The following is a 23149-nucleotide window of genomic DNA, read 5'->3' as shown; positions in this document are numbered from 1 at the left end:
GGTATCTCACTGTGATTTTGCTTTGCATTTCCCTGATGGCTAATGATCATCATCTTTTCACAAGCTTATTGGCCGTTTGTATATCTTCTTCAGAAAAATGTCCATTAAGATCCTTTGCCAATTTTTAATTGGGTTGTCTTTTTATTATTAAGTTATAATCTACATATTCTAGATAAAAGTATCTTATCAGGTATATGGTTGCAAACATTTTCTCCTGTTCTATGGGTTGTATTCTTACCTTTTGATGGTGTTCTTTGCAGCACAGTTTTCAATTTTAATGAAGTCCAAATGATCTATTTTTTGTTGTTGCTGCTTGTGGTTTTTGGTGTCATACTCAGGAAACTATTGCTTAATCCAAGGTCATGAAGACTTATACCTGTGTTTTCTTTGAACAGTTTCATAGTTTTAGCTCTTACATTTAAGTTTTGTCCACTGTGAGTTAATTTTTCTCTATGGTATGAGGTAGGGATTCAACATCATTCCTTTGCATATGGATATTCAGTTGTCCTTGCATTTGTTGAAAAGATTTTTCTTCCCCCATTGAATTGTCTTAGCACTCTTGCCAAAAACCAATTAGCCATAAATGTGAGGGTTTATTTTTAGAGACTCTATTCTAATCCACTGAGATGTATATCCATCCTGTCTTTATGTTAGTACCATGCAGTCTTTATTACTGTGGTTTGGTAGTAAGTTTTGAAATCAAGAAGTGTGAGTTGTTCAACTTTGTTATTTTTTTTCAAGATTGTTTTGATAATTCTGGAATTTCCATAAGAATTTTGGGATCATCTTGCCAATTACTGAAAAGAAGCCAACTGGAATTTTGATTATGATTGTAGTGAATCTGTAGATCAGTTTGGAGAGTAGTGCTGTGTTAACAATATGAAGTCTTCCAATTCATGAACATGGGATGCTTTTCCATTTATTTAGATATTCTTTATTTGCTTTCAACAATGTGTTATCATTTTCAGAGTGTAAGTTTTGTATGTCTTTGTTAAATTTGTTCCCAAGTGTTTATTCCTTTTGATGCTATTGTAAATGGTTTTCTTAATTTTATTTTCAGATTAATTGTTAGCATTTGGAAAATATAATTGATTTTTGTATATTGATCTTGTATCCCACAACTTTGCTAAAGTCTTTTGTTAGGATGAATAGTTTTAAAATGGATTCCTTAGGATTTTTTATTTATTTAATTAATTTATTTTTTTAATGTTTATTTATTATTGAGAGACAGAGAGAGACAGAGCATGAGCATGGAAGGGGCAGAGAGATGAGGAGACACAGAACCTGAAGGAGGTTCCAGGCTCAAGCTGTTAGCACAGGGCCCGACGCAGGGCTCGAACTCACAAACCCAGTGAGATCATGACCTGAGCTGAAGTCAGAGGCTTAACCGATTGAGCCACTGGATTTTTTAAATAAAAGATCATACCATCTGCAAACAAGGATAGTTTTATTCTACCTTTACAATATAGGTGCTTTTTATTTCATTTTCTTTCTTTTAAAAATTTCATTTTCTTGACTAATTGCTCTGTATAGAGTCTATAGTGTAATTTGGAGTAGAAATAGCAAAACCGGACATCTTTGTCTTGTTCCTGATCTTAGGGGAAAAACATTCAGTCTTACCATTAAATATGATGTTAACTGTGGATTTTATTTTGTAGATGCTTGTTCAGGTTAAGGAAGTTCCCTTCTATTACTAGTTTTTGAAATGTTTTGATCATGCTGAGGTGTTGAATTTTGTCTGATGGTCTCTCTGCATATATTGGAATGATTGTGTAGTATTGCTTCTTCACTCTATTGAAATAGTGCATTACATTAATTGGAAGTTAAACTGACCTTGCATTCCTGGGATAAATCCCAGTTTTGGCTAATGTTTGTATGTTGTTGTATTTTGTTTGCTGTTTTTTTTTTGCGAGGGTTTTGTTGTCTGTATTTGTAAGAGATACTGGCTTGTAGTTTTCTTTTCTTGTAATGTTTTTGTTTGGTTTTGGTATCAGAGTAATAATGACCTCATAGAGTTGGGACTGTCTTTTTTCTTCTTCTTTTCTTTCTTTCTTTCTTTCTTTCTTTCTTTCTTTCTTTCTTTCTTTCTTTCTTTTTGAAATTTCTATGGAGAATTAGTATTATTTGTTTTTCTTTTGCTGTTTTTCATTTTTTCTCTTTACCTTTGGCTTTCAACATTTTTATTATGATGTGTCTGGGTGTAGAACTCCTTGCATTTACCTTACTTGGAGTTTGTTGAGATTCCTGGAGGATTTTCATCAAATTTGGGAAGTTTTCAGGCATTATGTCTTTGCATTTTTTTCTTCTTTATATCCTCTTCTAGTAATTCCATTATGCAATATTAAAATTTTTAAAAATGTTTATTTATTTTTGAGAAAGAGAGGGACAGAGTGCGAGCTCAGGAGAGGCCAAGAGAGAGGGAGACCCAGAATCTGAAACAGGCTCCAGGCTCTGAGCTGTCAGCACAAGGCCCGACACAGGGCTCAAACTCATGGACTGCGAGATCATGACCTGAGCTGAAGTTGGACACTTAACCGACTGAGCCACCCAGGCGCCCCTTGATAGTCTCTTTTTGATGGAACATTGCCATCATATCTCTTTTACTTCTTTAAGCATGATTCTTTTTACTTCCTTGAACACATTTATAATGGCTGCTTTGGAGTCTGTTACATCTGACATCTGGGCTGTCTCACAGATGGTTTCTGTTGCTGCTTCTTTCCCTTCCCCCATTGCATGGAGGAATGGAAAAAGTGCATACACTTTTTACTTTGCATGTCTTGTAATTTTTTCTTGAAATCTGGACATTTTAGGTAATATATTGTAGAAACTCTGGAGACTGATACCCTCTCCCTCCCTGGTTTATTTCTGTTGTTGTTCATGTGTTTGTTTAGTGACATGGTTGAACTATTTTAGCAAATTATATTTCACCCTTAACATGAAGCTTCTTATGTTGCTCTTCACAGAGTATAGCTTTGGGTGTGCACATAGTTGCCCTAGGATGACTAGTTTTAGCAGGATTCTCTTCTCTGGTCTCTTTCTCTGGTATCTCTATTAAGCTGCTTGCCTCTGTTATTATCACATCCCACTCTTAGCCTCCACTCATTTTCTTCTGATTGCTCTATTGTTGCTGACAATGCCTTGGGGCATACATTGCTCTCCAGTCTGATCCAATTAGGTTTGGGCATCTTTGCAGAGGTAGATTTAAAGGCAAGTCTTTGAGGTTTGTTCTGACCCAGGAGAGCCCTTCTTGGCTGTCTCTTACCCTGATTCTTTCTGGTAAGCTATTGGCCTATGGTTTAGCTTGTTGCTTTAATGGATCTACTAGCTTCTTAATTACTTACCACCAAAATCCTCATTGTTTTTGTGAGCACTCTTAGGTTTGAAATTCCCCACATTCCATTTCAAATATATTCAGTCTTTCTGGGAAGAACTTTGGAGGTTTCCATTTGTATTAACTGCTTCCCCTCCTGGACAAAATCTTTGAACCATTTCTTCAGAGATGAGGGCTGGGACAGTGTTACTTTAGGAGTGACAACGAGCAGAGCACTGAATGATGATGGTAGCCTGTAGTTTTCTTGGCTTGCTTCTCCTTGTATGGAACCTCCACCCTACGACTAAACTGGGGTAAGGGCAATCAGAGCCTCCATGTTCTCAGTCTGCTATGCCTGAGGTTAAGCCCCTGATCTATGAGTGAGGACTAAGTGGAGGGAGTGAGCCCCTGATAGTTTGACCACCTTTGCCAGGAGGTTAGCCTCTGCACCTTAGAGTTTGAGGAAATGAGAAATGGTCTGTCTTTACCCATGAAATCTCTATCCCTTGGCTGGGAACTTAGGGGAGAGGGAGGCTCATTTTATTCAGACAACCTGCCCAAATTGGAGCTTCCATTGTCTTGTTGAGATGAAGAGTGGGTGAAGGAGACCCAAGTTTCACAGACTCTCACTGTACCTACTGAGATTTAGTTCTGAAATCTTTATTCGTGTGCTATACTCCCTTACAACAATTTCTAGAGACTTTAAGTGGTTGAGTGTAATCATTGTCACCAGTGATGGTTCTTTCCTGGGGAGTGGGTCTGTGGCACTCCTCACCCTGCCATCCCAGAGGCCTCCATTGGCTTCTGCAGAAGCTCAAATCTTTGCCATTAAAAAAGTTCTGTCCTGCTCTAACTTCTTTTTGTCCTGCTCTATTTCTTTTTGGTTTCACTGTCAAAGTTCTAGTAAAAGTTCTATATTTCCTCCTTTCCAGCCTTCTCCTCAATCATTCCAAACAGACTTTCCAGGCCCATGGGTCCTGAGAGAGCTGCTTATAGCCCAAGGTCAATGGTGCCTCCACATCTTGACGTCCATCAAGTACTTGTCTCTCATCTTATTTGATCTATCAGCAGCATCCCAACACTGCTGACTATTCTCTCCTTACCTTCTCCTAGGTTCTGTGACTTGGCACCCACCTGGATTGCCTCCTATGTCCACGACTGCTTGCTCTTGGCCTCCTTTATAGGCTTGGTCTCTGTTGCCAGCTGTTAAAGGAATAGAGATCCTCAAGTCTCTGGCACGAGTTCTGTCTTAGTTACCAATTTCTCAGAAGCAAATTACCCCCAAATCTCACAGCTTAAATAACAAACATTTATTATCCCATGGTTTCTCTGGGTCAGGAATCTGTCTGTGGCTTAGCTATGTGTCTCTGGAGTAAAATCTCCCAAAGCTGCAATTAAGGCGTTGGCCGGGGCTGATTAGTTATCTGAAAGCTCGACCAGGACTGTAGAATCTGCTTTCAATCTCCCTCATATGGTTATTGGCAGGATTCATTTTTTCACCGAATGTTGGATTAAGGGCCTCAGTCCCTCACTGGCTGTTGGCCAGAGGCCTCCTTCAGGTCCTTGTCATGTGGATCTATCCATAGGGAAGCTTATGGTGGTCGACTTCCCTCAGAGCAAGTAATTGAGAGAGAGGGCATCCAAGACGGAAGCCAGACTTTTTTGACTTAATTTGGAAGTGACATGCCATCACTTTTACCAAATTCTACTTTTTAGAAGTGAGTCATTAGGTCCAGCCCACATTCCAAGGGGTTGCACAAGGGCATAAATACAGAAGGTGGGGATGACTGGGGCCATCTTAGATGTTCCCTCCCACAGGCTCCCTTCTCTTTTCACACTCCACCTTCTCCCTAGACCCCCTCAGACACTTTTAGACATTAATTATCAGCCACGCAGAAGAGGAAGGCGATTCATAAACTTATGTTTTCAGACCAAGGCTCCTCTCTGACTTCCAGGCTCACATCTCAATCACCATTTCTCTTGGAAGTCTCAAAGGCTGCTCAAAGACAAAGCGTTCAGAATTGGACTCATGGGTTTTCCCCAAACCTGGCCTTTCCCCATGACTTCCTACGAGTTGGTTATGGTACAGCGAAGCTGTGAGCCACAGGCAGAGGTGTGGCTCAGCTCTCCTCCACAAGGTGTCCAGCTGTTGTATTATTCCTCCACCTGTTGTCTTCATCTACATGGTCACCGTTGGCTCACTAGCCCCATGCCCCTGTTCCGGGAAGTGAAGGGGAAGCAATGTCCTTTTTGAAGGATGTGACCCAGGTGAAGTACCTATCACTTCTATCCATACCCTGTGGACAATTAGAGAGTAAGGTGTCGTGAGGGAGGCTGAACATGCCAGTCTCTAGTCACATAGCCGTGGCCCCAGTTAATACATGGTGGGGGGGGGGCGGTTTATCTTATTGTCTAGACTGGGTTCCCTCCGGGACAGAATCTGAAGCAGGAGGCTTGTGTGCTCTTATTTTATGAAATAAGAGAAGTCCTTGCAGAGCTGGGACAAGGGCAGGGGAGCCTGAGAAGATCTGAAGTGGCCTGTCAGAGGACTCCAGTATAATCCTTCAACAGAGAAGAAGAAAGTAGATCCTGGGGTTCACTTACCACTTTCTGCCACACCCTGTTTCCATGAATGACACCCCATTCATTTAGCTCCAGCAAGTGAGATGCATAAGAGACACCCTGATGTCTCCCTTTTCCTTATCCCTATATCCAACCCAAAATATCTCTGAAATCTCTTCACTTCTCTCCATTTTGACCACCACACTCTTAATCAAAGCTTCTATTGTTTCTTGTGAGAACAAATGTCTCCTGAATGAACTCTTGTCCTTCTTCCTTCTCCACACATAGTCTCTCCACACAGTTGTAGTCTGTAATGCCAGTTGGATCTTGTCACTATGCCCTGCTAATTAAAACCCTTGTACAGTTCTCCATTGCTGGGCGGATAAGGGCAAACTCCTCAAGGTGGTCTACAAAGCCCCATGTGGCCCGGCCCTTAGCCTCCTCTTGGGACTCAGTCTCCAGTGTCTGCACCTACTTACTTTCGGCCTCCCAAGCTCTAGGCTGCCTCAGGACCTTTGCATATGCGCTGCCCGATGTTTGCTGTAATGGTTTGTCATCCTTTTCTTCTACCTGCCTTCTCATCTTGAAGCTGTCAGCACCGTGATCATTTTCTCAGGAGAATATTTCTTGTTTTTCCTGACTCGGTCAAACCCCTGTTACGTATGTATTCAGTTCTGGATTCTTCAATAGGCAGACTAAGTATGTATTTTGCATTTCAGGTTTTAGTGAAACCGAGTCATTTCTAATGTTTTTGGCATGCTATTTGATTTTTCAAAAAAATAGTATCAAAGAAATCATTGTGGGAAAGACAAGAATTTGGGGATTTCATTACATTTGCCTTTTTGATTGTTTGTTTCTTTAAATTTTGAATTGATTGTGGAGAACCTGTAAGAGTCAGACTCTAAAACTCTGGCTGTAGATGTAACTCGCATTCCTTGCTTTCCACTGCTGGAGCTTAACTTTTTATTTTTTATTTTTTTCCTTGTCATTAGTTAGCCGATGTTGGGCTTCCCCGCTAGTCTCTGTTTTTTGTTTTTTTTTTTAAATTTTTTTTTATCGTTTTTATTTATTTTTGAGACAGAGAGAGAGAGCATGAACGGGGGAGGGTCAGAGAGAGGGAGACACAGAATCCAAAACAGGCTCCAGGCTCTGAGCTGTCAGCACAGAGCCCGACATGGGGCTCGAACCCACGGAGCGCGAGATCATGACCTGAGCCGAAGTCGGCCGCTCAACCCACTGAGCCACCCAGGCGCCCCTAGTCTCTGTTTTTTGAGGGTAGAGGCCTAGGTAGTATTTGGGCTCACCATCGAGCCTAGCACAGGTGCCCCACAGAGGAGAAACGTAACACTCATTCATTACATGAGGGAGTCACAGGAGCCCAGAGCGGCCACTGATTGGCTCTTTCCTCCTCTCTGCACCCAAATTCACCTGTCCTAGAGCATTTGCTGCCCGGGACACAGGAAAATATTTCCGGGAAGAGAAAGAGGAAAAGAGAAAAAGCACACACACACATTAGGAAAAAAAAAAAATAGATGAGTTAAATTTCTATGTAGCCTGTAGGGCCCCAGGGCTAAGACTGCAATAGCTTGGAGGGGTTATGAACGAAGACTGTGTATTCACACTTCTTGTTAGGGCCCACTCAACTGTGGGTCCACCTGTTTTCCATGCTAAACTTTGTGGGTATGGCGGGAGAGATTTCAGTACAAAGTTCATTGAGATAAAAGGTTCAGATAAGAAACTCTCAGTCTTCTTTTCCCCCTGCATGTATCACAGTTTATTCACTTACTTTTTTTATTTTTTATGAATATGACTTCGTGTCAAATTTGTTTACATACAACACCCAGCGCTCATCCCAACAAGCGCCCTCCTCGGTGCTCATCACCCATTTTCCCCTCTCCGCCCCCATCCACCCTCCGTTTGTTCTCTGCATTTAACAGTCTCTTGTGGTTTGCCTCCCTCCCTCTCTGTTTGTAACTATTTTTCCCCCTTCCCTTCCCCCATGTCCTTCTGTTAAGTTTCTCAGGATCCACGTAGGCAGTGACCGTGGGGAAGGCTGCGATCGTTGTTATGCGTGGGACCACAAGGTGGCGCTAGGTGCTCAGAAATAAGATTCTTGCCTCCAGGGACGCGAGGACCAACTTTTTTTTCTTTTTAAATCGGTTGTCAGTTTATTTTAAAAAGTTTCCTTAGTCTTTTTCTAGTCCATAATTTTCTTTAATAAAGGAGTTACATTTTCCCCCTTTATATGTCTTTACAGAGTGACATGCTTGAGGAAGTGTGATGAATAACATTGAGGATGATTCAATGTCTGGTTTTCACCCTAAGTGAAAATGACAAGAACATTTCTTTTCCTACGTTGAGTGTCATAATGTGATATTGGATAATATCAGCGCAATGTAACCACATTTCAGGAGATAACATGTAGCTCAAAACACTGAGCAGGGTGTAGGGACCTAGTGCTTGATTTTTCAGGAGACTGGGTACCCAGGCTGGGTTCTCAGATCTGTTCAGCCTTGGAATCATCAGCTGATTGGACTGTGGGTAAGTCCCCTGTTTTAAGGATTCTTAGCATAGCCCCACAGCTGGAAGATTCTGGGGTTGGCAATTCCAGATGCCACCGGAGCCCAGAGGAAGGAGAGGTCTGGCTTACCTGAACCCCTGGGGGACTCACCCTTCAGGATCTCTGCCCCCAAGGCAGGGCCCAGAAGCCAGTGCTGGGAATCAGGCTCAGGGGAGGTCAAGGCTGAGTACCAGTTCATCCCCAGCAGATGTCAGCATCTCCCAGGTCAGAAGAACAGTAGATCCCAGCCTGGCCAAGATGTACCTTGGGAGGCAGCTCTGTGCTCTGGGTCTGGTAGTGACATCAGTATTCAGTTCTATCTCCCCAGACACCCCTTGTCCCTGAGCAGTTACAAGGGCGAGAGATGCCACAGGACCTGTGTTATGGCTTCTTGGCAAAGGCAGATTGTCACTGGATACCTGTGGCACCTGTGGAGCCCTAGGGCTGATGGGTAACCCATCAGCTGAGCTCTGTGGCATCCAGAGGCAGCTGCCTCTCTGCACTCACACAGAGCTGTTGACTGTCCCACTGGCTGCCGTCAAAGCACTGGGCAGGTTGAGCAGCCTCAAGAAGCTGAGATAGCGTCATTTAAAAAAGAACAAGAAAAAAAAAAAAAGACTTCACAGATTGTCCAAAATCATGAGCTAGATGTCATGGTGTTAAGACTACAGACCTGGGAACCAGCCATCCTAGGTCTGATTCCTCTTTCCAATACTTAGAAATCGAGGGACTTAGACAAATTAATGTCTTTGTGCCTCAATTTCTGCATTTGTAAACTGGGAATATCATGCTTCCTATTTGTCTTAACTGGCTCTCTGGGTCCCATAGGGTAATTATGTGGATTAAGTAAGGAAACTGTAATAAGCAATGTTTGCTAGGCATTTGTTGTCGGCCAGTTGGCCAGGCACAGACTTAGTCTTTTTGTCTAGTATCTCATAATTCTGACGACTGTTATCTCATAATTCTGGTGATATGTTATTACCCCCATTTAACAGTTAATGAAACCAAGGCTTGGAGGGATAGAGTAGCAGAGCTAGGATTGGACACCAGGCGTTTTGGCTGGCCTCAGAGTTTACTCTCCCAACCATTGCAAAGCATGTTTGTCTTGCAAACTATTCTTCTGCTGGCATGGCCCTGTGAATCCCTGCGGCCCTCGATGGCAGCCATAGGGGACTTTTTCTTCACTTACCCTCATGGTGCAGACTGTTTACAACCAGGCTAGGGCTGCAGTGCCGTGCGGGAGAGCCTCCGAGGTCCCTGTCGGTGAAGCACCAGCAGGTTCTGTTTGGGTGCAGAAGCAGGGCCCCGCATTGGGAGAGTATATCTGGGCTGAAGATATGGCAGCCTTCTCGAGTCAAAGTCAAGGGTTCAAATTGCCCCTCTGTCACTTGTAAGCCAAGTGCTCCCGAGCCAGTGATGTAACTTTCCAAACCTTGGTTTACCAATCTGTAAAATGGGAATGATAACAAAAATTATCTTATGACTTTTTAATGAATGTAAAAAAAACTTTGATGAAAATTGCACTGGGGGAGGCATTTAAAGGTGCTTATGCAGTGCTTGACAACCTTTACCTATCAGGGTGGTTGGTTTATCTGGAACCCTAGTTTAGGAAGAAGAAAAATCGCATCCCTATTGGATTGTGCCTGGGGACCAAAAAAAAAAAAAAAAAAATCTGAGTCCTTCCCCTAAAACAGAACTTTGGGGTGAACAATTTGCATCCATTTCCTGATGAACTTCCCCTTTCTAACCTACCCTCAGAGGTGCCTCCAGAGTGAACATCTAATTTTTTTTAATGTTTTTATTTATTTTTGAGAGAGAGAGAGAGAGAGAGAGTGCATGTGTGCGCCGGGGAGGGGTAGAGAGAGAGGGAGACACAGAATCCAAAGCAGGCTTCAGGCTCTGAGCTATAAGCACAGAACCGGACGCGAGGCTCGAACTCATGATCCGCGAGATCATGACCTGAGTCAAAGTCGGATGCTCCACGGACAGAGCCACCCAGGCACCCCCAGAGTGAACATCGTACAGCTTCCAGGTGATCCTTTAGCTCAGTGTGGTCCAACAGGAATATGATGGGAACTGCATGGGCAATTAAGTTTTTTCCAATAGCCGCAGTAGTAACATAAAAAAAAAAAACAAAAAAAAACAGGTAAAATTCATTTTAATAATATATTTTATTTAGCCCAATATATTCAAAATATTATCATTTGGATGTGTAATCAATGTAAAAAAATTACTAATGAGATGCCTTACATCTTGTCTTTGCAACCCGGTGCGCACTGCGTGCCTGTGGCTCTTCTCTGCTCTCTCTGACCGCGTTTCAAGTGCCCGATAGCCACTTGTGCTGAGCGGGTGACGTACTGGGCAGCACGAGTCTAGCTTTTCTGGGTCACCTTAATGGCCACAAAATGGTGGTTGGCTTTCTCCAGCCATATGTAACTTTAGCCCCAAGACATCTTAAGCTCTTCATTTTGCATCTCTGTACCTTTGCCACATCTTTCTGCCTCCGTGGCTTCCCCCCCATGTTGGGTACCTTCCCGCTTGTGGAATTCCTCACACCAGCCCCCATAAGGCAGATGCTATAATGGCTCCCATGTTACAGAGGGGCAAACCGAGGCTTGAAATGATGGCTCCTTCGCCTATGGCAACGTGACTTGTGAGCAGCACCCTGTGCTCTCCTGAAGATAACCCTGTCGGATGAGCAGCTCTGCCCACTGTTGGGGCCGAAATGGGCTTCTAGGGGCAGGAGTGAGCATCTGGTCAGCAGAAGCATTCAAGAGGCCCCTGGATGGCCCTGAGCCTGGGGGGCACTACAGGAGATGTTCACGCTGGAGTGGAGCAGGGAGGCGGGTTGATGATGCTCTTGGCAGTTGTGAGGGTCTAGGAAATCTTCCTGTTCCCGGGGCAGCCGGGATGGGGGGGCCGTTGTCTGCAGTGCCTGCTCTGGCCCCCGGGGGTGGAGGGCTTAATTTCCTCCTTTGGCGGTGTGCACAGCGGGCCTTCCCCAACCTCCTGGGCCCTCGTCTGGCTATGGGCTGCTGCTGGCGTTGGTCTTCTCCCCTGGAGGGCCCGGCCCCACATCCTCCTATTGTTAGAGCTGATACAGTACCTCATTAATTTAGACTCACTGTAAATATTTTTGGAAACACCCTGTTGCTCTCCTGAAGGCTGGTAGGGCTGGGCGTGAGCAGGGTCAGGGTCCTGTCCACCTCTTCCTGACCTCCTTCCGGCCTCTGCTCTGTTTCCTGTCCTAGCTGCCTCCTGCCCCAGCCCTCCTGTTAGGCTAACAAAGGCGAGTGAGCTCCAAGGAGAAAGGCTTCCTCCGGACTTGATCTTTAGGGGTGGGAGGGGTAGGCGGAGTGGCACAGGGGACAGTGGGCCTGACCTGGTGGGGACACCTGGATGATTTCCCTTTCTCCCCTTGGGCCTCCCTTTCCTGATCAGTGGAGTCAAGCGTGTGGAATGGATTCCCAGCTGCAGACTTTTCACCAGCACAGGCGACTTGGCTTGCTCTCCATTCTCCCCTACCAGTGCGTTGTCGTTTTGGAAGGATTCTGTTTACCTAACCCACTCTGTTTGTTAAATAATAATTAATTCATATTCTCACCAGAGCCACCATATCGAGCTGTGCAAATCTAAGCCTGAGGGGCCGCGACTTGACCTTTAGAGAGGGTTGTCTTATTAAGGGTGTGTGTGTGTGTGTGTGTGTGCGCGCGCGCCATTTCCAAAAGGTTTCATGAAATGCTGATGCTGCGTCTGTGGACCCTCCTTGCAGCCCACCCTCTTACTGTCTTCTAGCTTGGGTGAGGGGCAGTCAATGGCCTGGGTGAATTTTAGGAGTCTTTCCTATGTCAAGTCGCAGAAGCCATCTAGCTCCCGTCTAGGTGGTCCTAAAGAAAGCCCTAACTGCTCCCAAGGTTGTAGAAATTCTAGTCCTCGTGGCTGCAGAGAAACAGTGCCCACACACTTACTAGAGTAAGTTCCCTTTGTTTAGGGAAGTGTGCTAAATAATGGGGATGGGTAGTGTCAGGGGAGGGGTGAGGGGGTGGGTGAGGAAATCAGGAAAGGCTTTCAGACCCTGGTTACCGACAGCCTAACAAACACCCCATAAGGTGGGTCCCGTGGCCAGGAGAACGGATTCTGGTCTGATTTTGCCCATCGTCGACCTGCTACACGGAGTCAGGTTGCCTCCCTCTTTTGACTTCTTTAGCAAGAAATCCACTTTTCCAGCCTCCTCTGTGAGCCACTGCCACTGTTTCAGAATCACCAGCTGCTTCACTGTCCTCACGTACAGATGGGGAAACTGAGGCTCAGAGAGGGAAGAGCCTCGTCCGGGCTCCCACAGGAACCTAGACATTCAGATTTTAGCTAGAATGGCAGCCACTCCAAGAAGGCCCTCTTCCGGTGGTCCACCCTCTAAAACTGCCCCCTTCCTATTTATCCTGTGTCATTACCCGGCCGAGCTTTCTCTGCTGCTCTTATCACTATCTGAGTTCATTGATCTACGGTTCAGCTGTTTTGTCTCTCCTCCACCTGGAGGATGCATGTACAGGAGGCCAGGGACACGCTTTGAACTGTTCACACAATTCAGTGTGAGCCCAGTGCCTGGAGTAGAGTCTGGCCAATAGTAGGTGCTCAATAAACCTTTGCTGAGGGAATGAAGTAATAGCCAAGATGGGACTGGAGCTTATATTTCCTGGCTCTCAGGCCTGTTGATTTTCCTGCCTTCGCTGTCCCCAGAGCCCAGGGTCTCCTAGGTGTTTGAAGTACGGCTGGGAGTTTGAAGTGGCACCAAATGGCCAGGGGGAGAAGAGGGGCTGCCGAGAGGCAGGGGTGGGGGGTTTGCTTTCATTGTCAGGAGCAGCTGGCCATTTGGTTCTGGTCAGATAAGCTGCTAAGGCAGGGCTGTGTGTGTGTGTGTGTGTGTGTGTGTGTGTGCAGGGCTGGGATGGGGAAGGGGGTGTTGTGTGGCAGAAGAAATGGGAGAGGACAGCCCAGTTTCATCCTGTTCCCCTGTCCCCCCCCCCCCCCCCCCCCCCCCCCCGCCCTTCCCCTCAGATAACACCACCAGCTGTTCAGGACACAGCTGTGCTTTCTCTTGGGAAGGGGAGAGAAGAGCCTGGTCGCCCTGGGTAAGTTCAAAGCAGACCTGTGAAGTGAGGAGGCTGGAGCAGGGCTGGGGGAGGAGGTGAGAAGTCAGCAAGGGGCAGAGAAAGACCAGCTTCCACTTTGATGTCCTCCACCCAGAGCCTGGGGCAAGGTCTGGGCAGGTCCCTGCAGACCGGGGAATTTGGGCTTTCTCCCTCACCCACCCACCGCAAGCCCTTAGAGCGATCCAATTAACCACTCTTTCCTGTCCCACAAGGGGGAGGCTTACCCAGCCCCCGACCCAGGTACACACTGGCGCATGAACGCATGCACGCACCCAATATACACTCGTGCTCCAAGAGCACGCAAGTCCCGTATGCTCACAAGCGGCCCCACGGCACACACAAACCCTTCCCGTTTGTGCACACAGCCACACACAGTCACGGGCTTGGGGCCAAGCCAGTCTCTCTTGCTTTCTAGGCCAGGAACAAACTCGGGGCTTTGAATCACTGACTCCAGAGGGCCCCCAGCAGTCTGGGCTCTCCTCAAAGGGATCTGCAGCTGGCCTGGGGCGCTGTTCTGCCTGGAGCCCTTCATGCCAAGTCCCTCACAATACCCTGAAGAAATCACCCAGGAGAGAGCCGAGTCCCCCAGGAAACCAGTCGGCCTCTCCAGGGCAGGCCAGCCCCTGGGGACACTGGCCAACGGCCCTGCCCTCGCTGCTGGTTTGCCAGATGACTCAAGGCAGATTATTCTGGAGCAACTTAGCAAAAAGATGTCCTTGTTAATGCAGTAGAACAGCCCCTGGAATGAAGAAGACCCAGTCTTTCCCATCCTTTTCCTGCATACATGCCCAAGAGCTTTAATTCAGCAGGCATTTACCAGGCACCCACTTGAGGCGGGGAGTGGGGGCAGGGGGGTGGGTACCAAAATGAAAACACGGGTCTGGCCAGGTGCTCTCTGTCTGGTGAAGAATTGCTTCTGAGCCCTGGGGACACAGAAGGTCAGGCTTCAGCTACGGTTCTGTTTACTAAACTTTCATCTCGATGTTGCATGGACAGGGACCTTAGGTGTCAGGCTGGGTGAGGAGTGTGACGCTAGCTTGATTCTCCTCCTTTCAGGCTGTCATTGCTGTGGGCACTCAGACCCCCTGGTTCCAGCTAGAGCTCCAGCTTTTGGCTGGAGGTCAGATCTTTTCTGTGCTTCACCCACTCTGGCCCCCCTATCAGTGGCCCCCTCCTAGTCTTGCCTCCCAATTCTCTCCCGTTTTGACTAGCCTGGTTCCTCAGGTGACATTAACCGCTTCTTACCCCCTCAGAGGTACAGGGCTTGGAGACCAGAGCCCTAAAGAGATGAACCCACGTCCCCTCCCACGGGGTCTCTGTCTGGCTCACGATCCAAATGGGAATAGCTGTGGGGAGAAACATGATTTTGGGGCACTCTGAGCTCGCTGGCTCTCCTTCTTCTATGTTCTTAGCTGCAAAGGGCCCAGGTGCCTATGTCTTTCTGGGAGAACCAGAGAAGATTTGGATTACCTGGGGGTCTTGAACTTGGCCTTTATCTTGGCGTGTTCTGAGCAGCTGTTTGTATTCATAACAGGTGCTGTCAGTCGTGACCTGACCTGAGCCAAACTGGTTCCTGTGCACCTCAGGTCCCTTTTGATAGGTCAAGGTTGGGGTAATCTGACATGTTTTCACCCAAGCTTACTGTCGGATGAATGAAAGCCATTTGGCCACCTGCACAGACTTCTATTAGACAAACATGCCAGGGCAAGCAGGCCCTAAGCAGTTCCAACCCCTGTGTACCATGAGGTCAACCTAACTCCCGCTCTGGGTCGTATTGGGTGTCCTGACTGCCATTTTGCAGACTGCCAAGATTCCAGATGCTGGGTCCTGTTAGCTTTCCTGCTGGCCTCAGGCGACCAAGAATCTTTATTGGGAATGACTGACCACAGAGCAGTTTCTGGATCAAGCTATGGTTCCATCCCTAAGGTACAGTACAGACTATTGTCTGGCCAGGGTTCTTGTAACCTGTTCAACCATGAGAGTAGGGGAGTGGAGAGTATCTCTAAAATATTTTAGTCCATCTTTTAAAAATTTTGCTCGAGAGCTTATTTTATTTTTATATTTTTAAGTTTATTTATTTTGAGAGAGAGAGAGAGAGAGAGTGCACGCATGGCGGGGGAGGTAGAGAGAGGAGAGAGAGAGAGAGAGAGAGAGAGAGAGAGAATTCCAAACAGGCTCCATACTGTCAGTGCAGAGCCCAACTCAGGACTTGATCTCATGAACACAGAGATCATGACCTGAACCGAGATCAAGAGTTGGATGCTTGGGGTGCCTGGGTGGCTCAGTCAGTTGAGCGTCTGACTTCAGCTCAGGTCACGATCTCGCGGTCCGTGAGTTCGAGCTCCGCGTCAGGCTCTGGGCTGTTGGCTCAGAGCCTGGAGCCTGCTTCCGATTCTGTGTCTCCCTCTCTCTCTGCCCCTCCCCCGTTCATGCTCTGTCTCTCTCTGTCTCAAAATAAATAAATGTTTAATTTTTTTTTTTAAATTAAAAAAAAAAAGAGTTGGATGCTTAATGGACTGAGCCACCCAGGTGCCCCACTGAGAGCTTATTTTAAAGTAAATGACAGGTATCCTGGCATTATTCCACATTTCTATAATGCTCAGCAGGTGACAAACCCCTAATTCGAAAAGGGTTGGGGGTTTTCTTTTTCTCTTCTTTCTTTCTTTTAGGGGGAGGAGAACTTAAGAGGTTTTAGTTCATGTGCTCAAGCCTTGGTTCAAATTCCGGCTCTGACAATTCCTAGCTAGTGACCTTGGCCAAGTTACCTCACTTCCCTGTTCCTCAGTTTCCTGGTCTGTAAGTTGAGATTAATGACAGTGCCTACTTCCTAACACCGTTGTGTTGACTGAAAGAGATAATAAACACATATAAAACGCATAGCATGTTTAAAGAGCTCCTGGCAGGGAGGAGGTGCTGAATATGGAGAAACACACCCAGTTCTCCATCCAAGACTCGGGGTCTGTCTTGTCCTGCTCTCTCGCCATCTCCCCTGGGTCTCCCCATTGCACCCCGAGATTTTGGCCGTGTTTGCTGTCATTTCTCTGTCTTTGCATTTGATGTTTCTTGTTCCTGGCCCATCCTCCCTGTTGCCCTCTGCCTTACATTTTTGGCAAGCTCCTGTTCAAAGAGCACAGAGTGGGAGTGGCAGAGGACAAGCTTTACTTGTTGCGACCTTCGCTTTTTTATTTTTAAGTGTTTACTTACTTTTGAGAGAGAGAAAGAGAGAAAGAGCACGTGCACATGGGAGAGCAGCAGAGAGAGGGAGAAAGAGAATCCCAAGCAGACTCCGTGCTGACAGGCAAAGCCCTACATGGGGCTCGAACCCACAAACGGTGAAATCATGACCTGAGCTGAAATCAAGAGTCAGGCACTTAACCGACTGAGCCACCCAGGTGCCCCACCCTTTGTTTTTGTTGTGTTTTTGTTTGTTTGTTTGCTTTTTTTTAAATGGGATGAATTTCCCAGGTTTGCAAATCTGGACATTTCTCATAAAATCCAGAATTTCAAAATTATGTAGAAAATCAGAACGCTTGGCAATGTTGGGTCCCATATTTCTGCATGGCAGCCAGGGACTGAAGCTTAGGAGGGCTCCTCTTGATGGGGTGTGCTTGCTCTGGTTTGCCACAGACTCTACCACTCCCTATTGTCCCACAATAGCTGTTTTGCCCATGTACACTCTTCACCGGGTCCTTGTGGGTATTTGAGTTGGAGGCCCCTACTTTAAGGCCCCGGCAAGGTTTTCTGACCAACCCTCCCTTGAGACAAGGGATTCTTGTTTGGTAAGCCCTTTGTTTTGGATGAGGCCAAGACTTATCTCCTGATTTTGTCTTGTTTTATCCCTGCCCAACCTGAGATCGACTCCTCCAGTCTTGGGGGGCACAGTTTTATTTATTTATTTATTTTTATTTTTATTTTTATTTTATTATTATTATTTTTTTAAATTAATGTTTATTTATTTTTGAGACAGAGAGAGACAGAGCATGAACAGGGGGAGGGTCAGAGAGAGAGGGAGACACAGAATCTGAAGCAGGCTCCAGGCTCCGAGCTGTCAGCACAGAGCCCAACGCGGGGCTTGAACTCATGGATAGTGAGATCATGACCTGAGCCGAAGTCAGACGCTCAACTGACTGAGCCACCCAGGCGCCCCAAGGGGGGCACAGTTTTAAATCGTATCTTGTGCATCCTTCTCTCCTTCTCTCTTCCCTGCCCAGAGGTCCTGGAAGGGCAAGCAGACAGGGCAAAGTGCATTTGTATGGGACTGTGCCCACAGCATCCCCTCAGTGACCGCCCCTTTCTCTGCCTCCCTCTCTGGCTGCATGGTCTAATAGAGACCTGGTCCCCAAAGGGCAGGAAGAACCTGAACACTGAATGTACCTGGGTTCTTCTTTTCCCTCGCCCACGAGTTCGTCCATTGTACATTGCTTCTCTCAACAATCATTTAATGATCACTTACTATATGGCAGGAGCTGCGGGTGCTTGGAGACGAAGAAGAAAAGTGAACAATGGAACTGTAACAAAATTCATCTTGTGACTTTGAGTAAGACATTTACCTTGTTAGGCCTCAGTTTTCCCACAGATTTTACAACTTGATTTCATGACTTTTGTCTGAGGTTTCTTCCTTCCGGGACTTTGTCCTCCACCCTCTAAAACTTCCAATGCCATCTGCAAACGGCAGTCTGCTAACAGATTATGAATTCTAGAGAAATCCCCTTAACCGTGTCTGTAAAACAACAAAAGTTCCCAGAGGGAGGGTCAAAGTGGAGGTGTGAAGGAGGATGACCGTGGAGTGAAGTCTGGTCTGGGTGGGGGCTGGGAGGGCAGGAGGGGAGGGTGGGGGCCAGACCTGCCTGCCAGGAGGGCTTGCCAGATGCTCAGAGCATCCTGCGAAATCTCACACCCTCCTTGCCCGCCCCCCCCCCCCCGCCCCCCCCTTCCTGGCTCCAGCTCCAGCTGGATTTCAATCTGCATAATTTGTCCCATTTAGAGGGGAGGGGAGGGGGTGAGAGTAGGAAGGTGGGGAGGGTTGGGGAGGGGGTGCTCCAAAGGCCAGAGGAAACCAGGGACTAGAGGCTGGGGAGAAGGTGGGTGGTAGCCAGAGGGTGGAGGCGGGGCTTGGGAGGAGAGCAGGCTGCAAACCTCAGATAACATTCTGCCCAGTTCAGCTCGGCAGGGCTCAATTTGGTCCACTTGCCCCGGGGACAAGAGGAAAAAAAAAAAAAAAAAAAAAAAAAAAAAAGTGGGCTGTAACTTAAAGATCTTAAGACTCCCAAGTGAGGGGTGGGTCTGGAGGTGGGTGGGAGGAGGGAGTGACCAGACAAGGAGGAGACAGAGACTCAGGAGGGCGCAAGGAAGCCTCTTAGCTGAGGCTGGGGCCAGGCGAGGAGAGGGCGGAGGGACGTCTGCAGGGGCAGGCACCCTCCAGAATCCGGAGGCAGCTCCTCCTGCTTGCCGGGAAGGGCTCTGGACACCCTCAGCCCCTTCTCGCCTGCCCCCTGAGGCTCGGGCCAGAAGCCCAGGGCGGCTGCCGGGGTCGGGGCCGCAGCCACGGAGCTGGTACCCGCGGGAGCCCCTGCCCCGTCTTCTCTCCGCCGCCCAGCATGGAGGAGGCCGGCGACTTTGACACCTACTACGGGGCAGACAACCAGTCTGAGTGCGAGTACACGGACTGGAAGTCCTCGGGGGCCCTCATCCCCGCCATCTACATGCTGGTCTTCCTCCTGGGCACCACGGGCAACGGCCTGGTGCTCTGGACCGTGTTCCGCAGCAGCCGCGAGAAGAGGCGCTCGGCCGACATCTTCATCGCCAGCCTGGCAGTGGCCGACCTGACTTTCGTGGTGACCCTGCCGCTGTGGGCCACCTACACGTACCGGGACTACGACTGGCCCTTCGGCACCTTTGCTTGCAAGCTCAGCAGCTATCTCGTCTTCGTCAACATGTACGCCAGCGTCTTCTGCCTCACCGGGCTCAGCTTCGACCGCTACCTGGCCATCGTGAGGCCGGTGGCCAACGCTCGGCTGAGGCTGCGGGTCAGCGGTGCCGCGGCCACGGCCGTCCTGTGGGTGCTGGCCGCCCTCCTGGCCGCGCCGGTCATGGTGTTCCGCGCCACCGGGGACCTGGAGAACACCACCAGGGTGCAGTGCTACATGGACTACTCCGTGGTGGCCGCCTCCGGCTCCGAGTGGGCCTGGGAGGTGGGCCTGGGGGTCTCGTCCACCGCCGTGGGCTTCGTGGTGCCCTTCACCGTCATGCTGACCTGCTACTTCTTCATCGCCCAGACCATCGCCGGCCACTTCCGCAAGGAGCGCGTCGAGGGCCTGCGGAAGCGGCGCCGGCTGCTCGGCATCATCGTGGTGCTGGTGGTGACCTTCGCCCTCTGCTGGGTGCCCTACCACCTGGTGAAGACGCTCTACACGCTGGGCGGCCTGCTGCGCTGGCCCTGCGACTTCGACCTCTTCCTCATGAACGTCTTCCCCTACTGCACCTGCGTCAGCTACGTCAACAGCTGCCTCAACCCCTTTCTCTACGCCTTCTTCGACCCCCGCTTCCGCCAGGCCTGCGCCTCGGTGCTCTGCTGGGGCCAGGGCCGGTGCGGGGCTGCGGCCCACAGCGGCAGCGGGGAGAAGTCCGCCAGCTACTCCTCCGGGCACAGCCAGGGGCCCGGCCCCAACTCGGGGAAGGGCGGAGAGCAGATGCTCGAGAAGTCCATCCCCTACAGCCAAGAGACCCTGGTGGTGGACTAGGGCTGGGGTCGGAGGGGAGCCCGGTGCCCTCCGCCTGCCCGGGGCCTCTGCCCCCGCTCTCTGAAAGTCAGGTAGCATGATAGCACCTTCTCCCTTGCACTTGGCCCCCTTCCCTGCCGCCCGCCTCCCTGCCCGCTCCTGTGGTCCTTCCTCCTCCAGGCTTGTTCAGATGTGTGCAGTTTAGTGGAGGGAGACTGAGCCCTGCAGACCCCTGCTCAGCCAGCCGCTCGGTGTCGGTGAGATGGACCTTGCACCAGTCTCTTGACCTCTCCGAGCCTCGGTTTCCCCATTTGTATAAAATGGGGGAAGTCACGCTGGCTCAGCTGACGTGGGTTGCCCCCACCCCTTTTCACGGCTCTCCAGCTTTTTCTTCTCCCTCCTTTCCCCCTAATTTTCTCTCCCCATGTCCTCCCCATGTCCCTGTCCCTGCTTCCCCTCTCTCTGCACTTTCCGTTCTGAATCCTCTCCAGCCACCTCTCTCACAGCACACCCCCTCCCTCAATCCCTCCTTCTTCCCCTTTTTACCTCCCGGGTCTGCAGGGCTCCTAAGGGTTAAGAATCCTGAAGCTTGCACACAGGTCCCCTGCTGCAGCTCTATCTGGTTCCCTGAGAGTGCAGGAGGGGGAGAGAGCAGCAGGGACTGGGACTGGAGGGCTGGTGCCAGCCAAGAGTTAACTCCAGGCTCTGCAGCTGGGAGCTCCAGAACTTTCCCCCAAACTGGATCAGTTCACTGTGATTTCGGGCCCTAGGTTATCCCAGAAGGGTGCCTCCCTTCATGTGTCCCCCTCCCTAATGCCAACAAGATATGCTTTTTACAGATTTCCTCAGACCCTCTCGCTCAGTCTCTTCATGGCAATCGGGAGGCTACCATATTTGATGCAGGGACGGTTCCTTGTTTCATTATATGAGTGGGGGAGGGGTGGGGAGGGGAACATGGAGGAAGAAGGGAGTCTGTATTTAGTCTATATGCTGCTTGGCTTCCCTCTCTGATTCCTCACCCCTCCAGCCTCCTCCAGAGTTGTGAGCTGCAGGTCTTATCCCCGTCTCCCCCCTACACCCTGTCATCCCCAGACAGGAGGCTTTTTTCTTGAGCACTGGTGCTTCTTGGTGCCAAGAGGTGTGTGTGTGTGTGTGTGTGTGTGTGTGTGTACATAGGTGAAGTCATTTGTCTCTTGGGTGAGCTACCCCCTACTCTCTACCACACCTCCACTCTTCACACAATATCCTTGGGGGAAGAGGGACATATTGAGGCAATATAGAGTAAAAATGAGTCCACCCCCCACTGGATTTGGGGGCTCTGACGGCTGGTCCGTGCTTTAAGAGAGAAGTCTATGTTACTGCTGGGGACCCTCTGGGGAGATCTGTCCCCAGGACAGTGGTGCCCAAGACCTGGGGAAACCCAATGTGGTGGGTCCCATTCTTCCTAGTTCCATGAGGGAAGCAGGAGGTGGTAAAGAGCTTCCTGTGGCCCCCTTTCCACACTTCCCCACCCTGCTTCGAGTTTAGCCTTTGCCCAGGTCTGTGGCCCTCTCTCTAAGGAGGCTGCCTTCTTGCCTGGGGTGAAAACAACTGGGTGGGTTTTTTTTTCTCACCTCACCATCTGGACAGGACCCCTCGGCAGGGCTGAGGGCATGACTTCATGGCACCCGAGAGGCCTCAAGGACAAAATTGATGGTGGGGCCTTTGTGAGCTAGGGGCAGGGGTGTGTATATTCCAGGTTTTGTTCTCAGAGGACTCCGGATGGGATGTGAAGGACGAGATTTGTACCACGGAGGCAGGAAGAGCCCAGCTTGGTGTAAACGGAGAGCTTGACCATCCCTGGGATGGCGCCAGCCCTGGGAGCAGAGGAAGGAGGAGAAAGGAAGAGACTCCTCTCAGCTCAGTCTCCCCCTCACAGGCCAGAATCTTCCCTTCTCAGCCCAGCACTGCCCTCAAAGCATGCTGTCAAGGCTGGAGGAAGCTTCTAGAAGGGAAGCTTCCGAAACTCTCCTCGGTGACCCCAGAGACCTCTTTCCTGGAACTCACCGGTGGCCCCGGACAGAGGGTGGAGGCTACCCCATCCCCTACCAGCCCCTTCTTCTTCATAACGTCTCTGCTACTTTCTGACTTTGTTAGTCACTGAGGTTCATTAAATAAATCTGTTTTGTGTAACTCTTGTGTCCAGAGCTTCTTCTCACACAAGTGTCTTGGGTTGGGGAAAGGCCCCCAGTTTGCAAATGTTGCAGTGGGAGGTGGCGTGGGCATGGCTGAGGGGGCACAGGAGGAAAGTATGGAGCTAATGGGAGTCAGGTGGGAAACTAGAAAGGGACGGGGGGAGGTGGGAAGAGCACGGAGAGATACATGCCAGGGCAGGGCAAGGGTTGGGAGTGAGACCAGGGGAGAGCACAAGAAATAAAGCAGCTCAGGGGCGCCTGGGTGGCGCAGTCGGTTAAGCGTCCGACTTCAGCCAGGTCACGATCTCGCGGTCCGTGAGTTCGAGCCCCGCGTCAGGCTCTGGGCTGATGGCTCGGAGCCTGGAGCCTGTTTCCGATTCTGTGTCTCCCTCTCTCTCTGCCCCTGCCCCGTTCATGCTTTGTCTCTCTCTGTCCCAAAAATAAATAAATAAAAAAAAAAAAAAAAAAAAAAAAAAAAAAAGAAATAAAGCAGCTCAGTTTTTGGCTCTGAAAAGCTGTGGAGCCAATGGGCCCATACTTTGGAGTGCACACATTCATTCACTCATTCACTCATTCACTCATTCATCGTTCCGTGAGCATGTTTTCAATTTAGATCAGAATTTCGGGTGCTTGGTCTCCAAACAGTCACTCCGGATATTTTCAGATACCCACTC

General features: G+C 49.0%; 1 protein-coding gene across 1 annotated transcript; it reads left to right on the top strand.

Moving 5' to 3' along the window:
* Positions 1-18906: 18906 nt before the first annotated feature.
* Positions 18907-22473, top strand: APLNR (apelin receptor). Its single transcript, XM_058689008.1, has one exon. The coding sequence runs from the start codon at positions 19180-19182 to the stop codon at positions 20320-20322; it is 1143 nt and encodes a 380-aa protein (XP_058544991.1). The 5' UTR covers positions 18907-19179; the 3' UTR covers positions 20323-22473.
* Positions 22474-23149: the final 676 nt, after the last annotated feature.

This window comes from Neofelis nebulosa, chromosome 10 (assembly GCF_028018385.1).
Source record: "Neofelis nebulosa isolate mNeoNeb1 chromosome 10, mNeoNeb1.pri, whole genome shotgun sequence".
Classification (NCBI taxonomy): Eukaryota; Metazoa; Chordata; class Mammalia; order Carnivora; family Felidae; genus Neofelis; species Neofelis nebulosa.
The sequence above is the reverse complement of the archived record's forward strand: the minus strand, read 5'-3'. Positions and strand labels throughout refer to the sequence as shown.